An 11,802-nucleotide genomic window follows, 5' to 3' on the forward strand; every position below is an offset into this window, starting at 1 on the left:
GAAATTGAACCGCAACTAGAAATAGCTTCTACGCCACACGCACATTCACACATGCACACACACACACACGCACGCGCACACACACACACACACACACACACACACACACACACACACACACACACACACACACACACACACACAGTAAGAGACAGAAAGGTCTGTAGGCTGAAAGAAAGAAATATCTTGGAATATATTAGTCTCTAGCCCAATTTATACACTGTGTTATAACAGCGCCCCTTACCTAAAATCGTAGATCAGTTATTTCCAGCTAAAGACAAGACACCGTCATAAGATTCTATGCGGTGTCACTGAGAAGTATGGGTGGGAGGGATTGAGTTATTTTTGTCTGTTTTTTCCTTCCTTCTGTTTGTTTTTTGTAAATGGAAAAATATACTGTAGGCGTACCCAATTATATAATAATTCATAACCTGTTCTTAATAAAAACGTATTTGACAAAAACAAACAAACAAACAAACCAAAAAGATTCACCATACATCATTGGTTCCGGGGGGTCCCTGGGGGCCCCTGGGGTCAGTGTTCCAGAGGGCCCCAGAAAAAGTAGTTAACATTATGCAGCACCACATTCATCTTAACCACTTTATCCACTTGTTGGCTATTCAAAAATAGCAGATCTACAAGCTCACAATGTAATTTTAGGTAAGGGGCACTGTTTTAACTGGGCTAGACGACTATATTCCAAGATTATTTCTTTCTTTCTTTCTTTCTTTCAGCCTGCCGGGCCATTCTGTCACTTAGTGCCACGCTGCGAGCTTGTAGATCTGTTACATTGTATTGTATTTGAAAAATATCAGAATTTTGTATTAGTGTAGGTCGGACAATGGTTAAATGGACAATATATGACATCTTCTGTATCCCCAAAAGTCTATTTTCTGTCCCTTTTCTGATTGGAGTTGACACAGAACAGTTTGAGAACCATGCACTGCTACGAATGACAATGTTATCTGTGTGACTGTGAAGACATTGTTTTGTTCCGGTGTACGTGTGTGTGTGTGTGTGAGAGTATAGGCTACACACACATGGTGCAGATTGTAGCTGGAGACAGTGAGGCACTCTGGGTAATTCAACCCAGAGCTGATATCAACAGTTCGCACGGTGCCAACGGAGGAAGCGATTAACGAGGTTAACGAGGGGGGATTTGAAGCTTTTCAGTACAGGATGCGAAATGAATTGACAAAAATATATGCATCAGACAATGGCAAGAAAACAAATATTCATTACGATTTAGAATTGTGTGTGTGTGAATCAGTTGAGTATGTATGTGGGAAGAAAAAAAAAACGTAAAAAGAAAAACAGCGTGGGCTGTCCGCTTCCCCCCGCGGTACTTTATTTCTGGACAGACAGGAAGACAGCGGAGACGGAGACAACACAGGATAGACGGACAGTGCAGGAGACATGGGATTTGACCCCATGCCGTGCTGGCACACTCTAGAGACGCTGGTTCCCAAACTTAATACTACACTGTATACACTGAGTTAATATAGGCCTCTATGCACAGGCATTGGTGGGTCTCAAAGTAACCTTGAGGGGGTTCCTTAAATGCCCCCTTACGGGCTCCAGAACCTTGTGACTGGGAGGACTGGGGGGGCTAATGAATTGTGGTTTACATAGAAGTCAGTCAATTGGGTTTGTGGGGAGGGGGGGCTTAGGACGGAGGGGGCTAAGCCTCCACCAGTGGTCCCTAGTCCCCCCCCACAAACAAACAAACAAAGACAAACTTAACAAACAAAATTGCTCCTGGAACAGTGGATGTGTCTTTCTCTCAATTGGTTCAAATTTGTATTTTGCATTCTCTTTACTAAAGAGCTGGAGAGAGCCCTGTTACTGAAGAAACACTAATATGTGGGAACAGTCTAACTGTTCTGGGAATAGTTATTGTGCTTATTATAAAGGAAGAAAAGGAAAGGTTCATCTCTTGGTTGTCCCTCAGGTCCAGAAGTGGACGATGCCGGGCCTCTCCCCTACCCTCCCCTGGCCTCCACCCCCCCGCCGCCCCACATGATGGCTCTCATCATGTCCCAGCTGCAGCCCGTCTTCGAGGGCTTCAACCGCACCCTGGAGGCCCTCACCAGGCAGGTGGGCGACCTGTCGCGAGACGTGGCCCACATCAGAAGCACCCATCACCAGGGGTATGGGCTCTCACAGTAGTTACATTTAGAATCGCCCTAATCACAGTTATTTGAGACGATCGCTATAATTTCACTAGTCACAGTAATATCCAGCAGAACTTTTAGTATTGACTCGTATCACTGAATAATTCTCCACTTCTTATTGTTATGAAACTCACAACATCCAATGAATGGCGGAGATCATCCTCGTGCACTTTTATGGGAATTTATTCCTACAATCGTGATTGTTTTTGCATAATCGTCATCGTTCAATCGTTTGAAATGTGTGTTGAAAAAAAAGTTACATTTTTCAAAAATAGCAGAAATAGAAGATTTGTTTGTACAAGCTATTTCCGCAATGTATTAATTTATTATTATTATGTCGGTAATATAACATCAATATTAATATTATACTACTATAATAATTATGTAATATTTGTATGTACCATAATCGTTATCTGCCCCTGTCAAATCTATGATTACGAAGCTAAAAAGGCCAAACAGAAGTTACATTTTCATAATTTATTATTATTATTATTATGTATTAATCGTCAACTTCAACTCTGGCATGGTGACAGCCCTGATCAGGGGTTGGACGTCCGCAGGGAGACCCCGCCGGGAGGAGGAGGAGGACATGCCATGGAGGGGTGGGTCAACACCAAGCTGGACGAGATCCACAGCGAGATCAACGAGGTGGGCCGGAGGATGCATTCCCAGCATGCCATGCTGCACTACAACCTGACCGTCTTCAAGACGGAGGTGGACCTGAAGCTCAAGCGGAACCACAAGCTGCTGCAGGTCAGCGATAAAGTCTCTCCACTATTGTTGATTTTGACGGCACATTTTGGTGCTTTAGTTCATAGTTCTTTTGAATACAATTATTTCTTTGTCATATGTTACTAGACACCTGAAATGTTTTACTTTTAGTCTATGGTTTTAGTTGACTAAATATCGTAAGATTTGAAAATGAAAATCACCGATAGAATATGCATAAGCCTACAAGCGCAAGCTGCGCAATACATCAGCTATATACGGTAGGCTATAATCTTTTTATATCTCACTATAAGACTACACAAAGGTTCCCAATGAATGATGACGCTTTCAGAGGTGAACAAAGACAACAATTCAAATTAATATTATGTCACAATCATAATAATTGTTTTAGCAATACGACCTTTAACCCCACTGAGGTCACCTGTGGTTTTGCAGTCCCAGATAAGAAGTCTGAGCCACTGGCTCTCAACGATGGGGTCTGGTGACACCTAGTGGTCCTTGGGGGGATGTAAATGCACTCCCATGACTCTCACTTACAGTTAAACTAACACTTAGTTGAATTAACATTGATGATGTTTGCAGTGTCCAGCGGTCCCAGAGATAAGAGAGTCCTGGACTACTAACACTATAGCTCTATTTCCAATATCCACATCATTATCTGTTCTGAACTCTAAACAAATTGTGTGGCCAGTGGTGTAAAGTAACTAAGTACTTTTACTTAAGTATAGTTCAACTTTCATTCATTTTTTTACCCCTCTATCACACGGAACTATGTTTTTGTGTCCATATCACTATGCCCAAAAAAATAGTTCCATATGATAGAGAGGTCAAAGTTGAACGAAAGTTGCACAAATATTTTTTGAAATAGGTCAACAAATACAAATGACGTTAGTTTTGTGAATTAATTTACTTTTAATGCGTGGCCCCTGTGCCCCCCACAAAATGACCGGAACTACTTAATATTTCACCAAAACCAGAGCAGAACTCCCACCACGGGACTCAGGCAATCAATTCATACAGTTGCAGCAACCACTATATTAACACATTTCATTCTTTCAAAATAGCGACATAGGGTGCCCATCTGATTTTGGGGCTGTGGACGTCTTGGGCACATATTATGTTAAATATCCCTTTATTAGGTAGATTTTGATACCAATAATTTTAGTAGAGTAAATTTTGAATTCCGGACTTTTCAACGGAATATTTCTACATGCTTTACTATACAGTAACTAGTGTGTTCCCACTAGGCTAACCTCCATGTTGTGTTCCCACTAGGCTAACCTGGATGTTGTGTTCCCACTAGGCTAACCTGGATGTTGTGTTCCCACTAGGCTAACCTCCAGGTCATGAACGCCACCATGGCTGAGATGAGGCTGGACCAGGAGCAGCTAGCCGAGGATCTCCAGGCAGGAAGAGTAACCCCACCCCCGGCCTCCCCAACGCACCCCCACGTCCCCCAGGAGCAAACCCACACAGACCATCTGCCACCCATGAATCTGACCACGGTGTGGACGGCCATCGAGCGTCTGAATGACAAAGTGGTCAACAACACTGTGAAGGTGGATACAAGATTTTACTTTATTTTTTCTGCAATTAGGAGCCTTTTATGCTGACGGCTAGTTGCCAATAAGAGTTGGAATAAAAGATGGACATACCAAACTATTATTATACAAAACAAAACAAAGCGTTTATACCAAACTAAACACATTTTAAACGAGGGCAATCATTTTGAATGTGCCAGAGGTCTTGGGTTCTTGCATTAAGAAAAAAGGTCAAAGCCTATCTACCTAATTTCTGAATTTATTTTAAAGTTCTTTAATTTGTTTTTAAATCACTTCACGGCCTAGTCTCACCGTGTTATCTTTTGGGAAGTATTCCACCCCTATATCCCAGTTAGAGCTCTGAGGTCTGCTGACAGGCTGTTGCTAGTTGTCCCCAAAACTAGATTAAAATGTAGGGGTGACCGGCCGTGCTTTTGCTGCAGCTGCCCCCAGACCCTAGCTGGGACAGCCTGCCCCTTCCCTTTCAATTAGATCAGTGCAGTACATTGAGATTTTTAAATCCCTATACTCACAACCCATTTCTTTACCCTTGCATTTAATCATAATTATGTGAGCATGTTTGCTTATTGTCTCCCCAGGCGGAGGCTTGGGGAGAGACTACTAACGCAGTGTCCCATTACGGTGAAACACATTCCCACTAGCCTGAGGAAGAAATGCCACTTGACATTTTTTCAGCCTCACGCCATAACAGGCCCAGTCGCAACTTTACCTATAACTGCACTGATCTGCATTCAACTTTGTATGCACACTCCCTAGAGGCCAGACCAAGGAAAACATCTGGCCTGCATTTTTCACATCAGCCTTTCATAGAGCCACCAGGAGGCCAACTTAAATCCTCTGGGTGCATATCTTTGGTCCGGCGTCCTAACAGTCCAACACGCAATAGTCTGTCACCCTACTCTAACCCTAACCTAACCCTAACAGTAACTGCACGCAGAAGCCACAGGTGAGTGTTAACCGGCCACGTATGTCAGAGCCACCGGTGAGTCTTAACTGGTCACGTATATGTATGTCGGGGCCACTATTGGTACGTCCTACTACGTCAGAATAACATATGCCCCCCAATAATGTGTTGTCCTGCATGTTCCAGGTGGATGGGCTAGTGGAGGACTTGGACACGACGTCAGGGGACGTGACGGAGGTGAGGTCCATGCTGGTGGGCCTGGAGGAGCGGATCGCCCAGACCGGGAGGAACAGTCAGATCCAGTTCATGGAGACAGGTCTGGAGGTGGAAGCCGCCAAGGTCAGCGTTATGAACCGATTCAACGAGCTGGCAGGGAACGCAAGTGAACAGGTACACACTCCAGTGGTGATTTTGAATACAATTAGCCCTTTACTAAATCCCACCCCAAAAAGCGATTGTCCAATGCCAGTCCAGATAGTTTAGCAATGGTTGCTATGCAGGTCAAGCTTTCTTTGCTGCTAACGTGCCTATTGGACAATGATGGGTTGGGGAGGGACTTAGTGAAGTGGAAGTAGTGAAGTGATGTCCTTAACATACAGTAAAAAGGTTTTGGGCACCGCTGATATATACTGTACTTTATATAATGTATATATGTATTATATATGTATTTATATATACTGTCTTTCCAGAAGACTGTTAAGCTTGGTAGAATCGGCTTCAAGTCTTGACGGTATCTTTTTATCCGACCTCTCCTCTCTCAGAACCGTCGTCTGGCGATGCTGGACGAGGACGTGGACGACCTGTACTCCCTGCTGTACAAGAACACCACGTCGGACTGCGACTGCAGGGCGCTGCGCTCCGACATGGCCCTGCTGCAGGTAGGCCTGGCCAACGTCACGGAGCTGGCCAATGACAACCGCCTGGCCCTGGAAGGGGGCGGAGCCGACATGGGCGCGGCGGCCCACTGGGAGGACGTGGGCGCCTGGCAGCCGCTGATGGAGGATCTGCAGCAGGGACTCCGTCAGGTGAGTGAGATTGTGTGGAGCAGTGGTTTCCTCCAAGTCAGAATTTGTTAATATACCGGTGGCTATTTTCAAAGAAATTGTGCAACTGGATTATTTGTTTAAACATTTTGCACACAGATCTTGTACGGAGGTCCCTGGCACAAAATATTCTCAGATGACCAAATACATTAATTTGGGGGTCCTTGACATGAAAACAAATGAGAGGCATTTGTGTCAACTGTAGAGGGACAGGTGACTGAATAAGAGTCACAGATGAATTGGCCAAGGCCAAACCAATACATTCCATACATTATTTGACTTTTTAAACTTCATTACCGACAATTCTGCAGCCGATTCTTTGCCACCAAGGTGTCCCTATTTTGGGCATTTGATTACAGGAAAAAATTAAAATAAACTAAAAGGTTTTTTCCACACCTAGTAGTTTTCCATTTAGTTTTTAGTGAACTACAATAGCGTTGTCCTCACATTCACAGGTGAAGGACTCCCTGGCCTTCGAGCAGGAGAGGACCAGGACTCTGAGTCGAGACGTGACCCATCTGGGAGGCTCGTTGGCAGGCAGCGAGGCGGACGTGTCCTCCCTGAGGGACAGCCAGGGCCAGCTGGCGGAGGACATGCGCCGTCTGTCCAGCTCCTTCCAGTCCCTGCTGCAGGTAGGGATTAACCTGACACGGTTAGGTAGGGATGGGACGATAATCCTTATTATCCGTCGAAAGAATTGCATCGTGAAATTTCCTCAGCATAGTAACACTTGGAATTTGCTTAAACCCTCTATACTAAAACGGACCCTTAAAGAGTGCATTTGATACGCTCTCATTTCACTCTACACAAATCGATTTGCCACAATCGATAGGGATATGGATGCTGGGGGTTCAAGTGGTTATATTAAACAAAATATTTTGATTTTGATTATCGCGATAATTGCGTTTAATCGCAATTTTTTAAAATGAGTCCTTTTCATATCATCCCATCCCTGACTGCAGGATGCCATGAGACACACAGACGTCCTGGAGAGGCTGCTCGGGGAGGAGGTTCTGGAGTTCCTGGACCGGCCCATCCAGGACCAGGAGGACCGGCTGGCCGACCTGCACGACAAGCTGCTGGGAGGTAAAGAGAAGCTGTGGATGGTAGCAGACTGCTGGGGGAGACAGAGGTAAAGAGAAGCTGTGGATGGTAGCAGACTGCTGGGGGAGACAGAGGTAAAGAGAAGCTGTGAATGGTAGCAGACTGCTGGGGGAGACAGAGGTAAAGAGAAGCTGTGAATGGTAGCAGACTGCTGGGGGAGACAGAGGTAAAGAGAAGCTGTGGATGGTAGCAGACTGCTGGGGGAGACAGAGGTAAAGAGAAGCTGTGAATAATAGCAGACTGCTTGGGGAGACAGAGGTAAAGAGAAGCTGTGGATGGTAGCAGACTGCTGGGGGAGACAGAGGTAAAGAGAAGCTGTGGATGGTAGCAGTCTGCTGCGAGTCAGAGGTAAAGAGAAGCTGTGAATGGTAGCAGTCTGCTGCGAGTCAGAGGTAAAGAGGGAAGATTTTACGAGAGAAATAAGCAACCATGGTCTATGAAAACGAGCCCAAAAGAAGCGACTAATAGGCCACATGAGAACTCAAGTTTTGTTGTGTACACGTATGTGTGTTTTCAGTATTTACGCTAGACGACGCTTGACTCCTTTTAATTTCTCTGCTCCCCAGGAGGTGTGAGGGAGGATTCACCGGCCGCAGACCAGCCCTCCTCCTGGTACACACCTGATGGCAGCAGAGGAGGAGGAGCAGGTCACGCCAGGGAGCGACAGGTCCTTCACCGCGACGGAGAGGAGGTGAATCACCACGACCATGACATTTTACTTGAGGATTCATTGTCAAACAAATAATTGCGATCAATCAACAATCTATTTGTGTTCTTGGCATTGAACAAAAAAATTCAGTTGAGCAGATATGAATTACTTCAGTATAAATGTAATGACTGACTATCTTATTTTGAATATTTTGCAACATGGAAACGATAATTTTGAACATGCTAAAAACTGTTGCGATTATGTCAAGTAATTGTGATTATGTCGGGTGGAAATCTATGTCCCAAACATATTGACTGAGGAACATACTTTTCAGGATTCAAATTCCAAAATGGCAAAATGTAGTTATGCTACGTTGTGATCAAGTGGGCCGTATAGCTATAACTAAAAGTTATAATATGGAGATAAGAGGTTTCTGCAAGTGGAAATGAGTCGACTTTGACATCAAAGTGCACACGCCAATCACAGCACTTTTCTGAGCCGAATTATTCCCAGACCAAAGAAACATCCACTGAATGTTTAAAGTTACGTTATTTTGGGTGTAATTGACTTGAGAAGAATGTCATGAGACCTTTAATAATTTGCCGACAGGTCTATGGCCGCGTGGACGAGGGCTTCGTGTCGCCGGGCGACGGAGGAGACCTCTGGAACCTGGAGAGGTCTGTGGAGGAGCTGGAGGTCAAGATTCGCCGGCTAGAAGAGAGGCCTTGTTGCTCCGCGCTAAACGGCAGCAAGGATAACAGCAAGGACGCAGCGCCCGTGCCACCCAGTGGCAACAAGCTGCAGGCGGAGGTGATGTGGCTGCAGCGGGCCCTGGAGGACCACCTCCGCATCTTCAAGGACGTGTTCAGTAATGCCGACGTGCTGGCGGCCTCGGACGCCATGACGCTGGACCTGGAAGAGCTGTGGGCGCTGCTGCGGAAGAAGAAGAGCAAGGAGTTGGGGAAGAGGCAGAAGAGGAAAGGAGCAGGCGTCGAGAAGAAGGAGGCAGCGGCGACGACGACGCAGAACCAGCAGGGCTTCAGCAGGAACGGAGGAGGTCCTCGAAGCAAGAGGGAGCAGGACCCACCCCCGGGCCTGGAGCAGCGGGAGTCGTGTGTAACGCGCTGTCGGAATTCCCCGGAGAATACCAAATGTATGGTTCAGTGTGCATAATGGACATCTTGGACAGCGCTGCTCAAAATGTCTTCATTTCAAGGACCCCACACACACACACACAGTTCCGTATGCAGATTCCCAGAACTCAGGGATCGAGCGTACAAATGGAACCAAATTAATCCGTAAGGGTCCATTTGGTTCCATTTTTACGCTCTCCGAGTTACAGAACTGTAAGGGTCCATTTTGTTCCTAATCCTAACTGTCAATGATTTGAGCTGCGGACCCCCTGGATCCCCTTAAGGACCCCTGGGGGATCTAGCAGTAGTCTGAGGGGAGGAAAGACACTGCAAGTGAACTCTGTGGAGGCTGGAGGGAGCGATTAGATGGGTATTATTATTATTATTATTATTAATACATTCATAGTCCCAAGATTCAATAATCTGTGTTTTTGTTTTGTCTTTACTGAACTACAGTACAGATAACAGATGCAGATCATCTTATAGGCCAGGGGAACTTAATTGTCATCTAGAACTGTCATCATAACTCTTACTATTTTAGTAATTTTGCAGATGTATTGTTCTACTATTATTATTATTACATACGTCTCTGTCGAGTTCAGGCTCCAGCATGCAGATCTGCTACTTTAATGCTTTTGTATGATCAAGTATTAAAAGCATTAAAAGCGATAGTTCACCCCAAAATGATTTTCTTTCTATAGTTTCTATCGATTATTCACCCAATGGAGATTTTATTTCCCCCGCATTGCTAATCCAATAATTTGATGACCACAAAGGAGACTCTTTGTGTCTCCATAGGGAATCACTTCTGGCCATCAAAATAATAGTGGCTTAGGAATGTGACAAAAACAAAATAAAACAAAAAAGAATCCATGAATTCAAGTGTCCATGAATTCAAGTGTTCGTGGGGTGAGTAATCAATAGGAAAAAAGGTCATTTTGGGCATGAACTATCCCTTCAATTTACAAAAAAGAACCCACACAAAAGGTAAAAATATGTCTAGAGATAGGAGTTTTCAGCCCCGACAGCAACTATTTGTGTGACTTAAGGGATCGTGGCTATTGTTCATAATATGGACGTTTGTACTTCTAAATACCTATTCAGTACCATCTATGGCAGGGCAGGAGAATAGAGTTATAATTTATCTGGAGGGCGGACTGCCCCGCCCCCAGCTCTTCATTTCAATGAAAGTTGCTCAGCGCCGTTTGAACCCGGATGACGGATGTACCTCTACTTCCCGGTTGGCCTCAATATCGAGGCCAATAGATAGCCAATAGCCAGGGTTTCAAGCGCTAGACAGCACGCACGCAAAGTAGCGTTTTAAATGCGGAAGTGATGCTATCCCAGATTTGAGCGCCAAAACGACTGCACCTTCAACGTTCTACCATTCTTTGGCAGGATATGTAATATTGTGCTCCTGGTTTTCACTGCTCGCACAATGTATGGCGATTTTAGACTTGGACACACAATCCTTTTAACTCGGTGTCGCTGGACGGAAAGAATGGCATATTTACTGTTTTCTATTTATGCAGAACATTAATTATGTAAATATAAACAAGCTATTGTAGAGGATAAGAATGTTCTGCAAAGAGATGTCACTGTGAGACCATGTGGAACTGAGAAACTATATTCTTTGTATGTCAGATTAATAATGGTGCGATTCATACTCCTATTTTAGAGCCGTATAAACTCGGTTCGGCGCTGTAGAGCCTACAATTTGACGTCATTTGAAGTTCGGGGGGGGGGGGGGGGGGGGGGATACCGTCCTAAAGTCGGCTCTTCGGTGCTACTGAAAATTTCTGACTACAGCGCCGAAACAGCGGTAAAATAGGAGTATGAATCGACCCTTAGAGTGAACAACGTTATTCTTTGTATGTCAGAATAATAATGGTGCACAGCTTGGAGTGAACGCAGGTCATTGGGGGGTGATTTTTGCTATTTTAAGCCACATTAACCCCCCGGAGTATTTACTTTTGCACATATTTTACAGGCGAAGAATATCCCCAATCATAGACCTAGATATAATGTGCTTTCTTTATAGTTGTCCTATGTACGCTGGGCTGGCGTTGCGATGAAAATAGCGTTTTTAGATCGGCTATTTTTACCGTATAGTATTCTGGTGTCTAAAGCATTATTTCTGCACTCTTATAGTCATGGATTGTTGAATGTATCATTGCAAGAGTTTAGTGATCATTCATCACATTCTCATCCCAACTCGTCAACTGCCTACTATATCTTGGGTCGAATGGCCCAGGTGTCACTTTCCAACACTACGACATGAGATTTTTTGCTTATTTATGATACTTGATGACTATGTCTATGCATTTGATGCATTACCTTGTTTTGTTCTTGCTTACTGTAAATCGCTCTGTATTAAGAGCATCTGCTAAATGCCTAAATTGTAAATTGATTTCTACAGTATAGAAGTATGTTGGGACACTGCTGGCATAGATAGAGGTGCTATAGGGCATTCACAGCGTTGGAAAGTCACTCCCATGGGGAAC

General features: G+C 44.6%; 1 protein-coding gene across 1 annotated transcript in view; it reads left to right on the forward strand.

The window, feature by feature from the left end:
• mmrn2a (multimerin 2a) overlaps positions 1-11,023 on the forward strand; it is a 43,127-nt gene extending 32,104 nt beyond the window's left edge. Inside the window, exons 8-16 of the mRNA XM_080781364.1 lie at positions 1,952-2,150; positions 2,708-2,927; positions 4,235-4,462; positions 5,556-5,759; positions 6,131-6,394; positions 6,868-7,044; positions 7,375-7,498; positions 8,083-8,207; positions 8,775-11,023. Coding sequence (XP_080637490.1) covers positions 1,952-2,150; positions 2,708-2,927; positions 4,235-4,462; positions 5,556-5,759; positions 6,131-6,394; positions 6,868-7,044; positions 7,375-7,498; positions 8,083-8,207; positions 8,775-9,338 — 2,105 coding nt within the window. The 3' untranslated portion in view covers positions 9,339-11,023. The remainder of the gene's footprint in view (positions 1-1,951; positions 2,151-2,707; positions 2,928-4,234; positions 4,463-5,555; positions 5,760-6,130; positions 6,395-6,867; positions 7,045-7,374; positions 7,499-8,082; positions 8,208-8,774) is intronic.
• The last annotated feature ends 779 nt before the right edge of the window (positions 11,024-11,802 follow it).

The sequence above is a fragment of the Protomyctophum bolini genome (genome assembly GCF_963924005.1).
Source record: "Protomyctophum bolini genome assembly, chromosome: 14".
In the NCBI taxonomy this organism is placed as follows: domain Eukaryota; kingdom Metazoa; phylum Chordata; class Actinopteri; order Myctophiformes; family Myctophidae; genus Protomyctophum; species Protomyctophum bolini.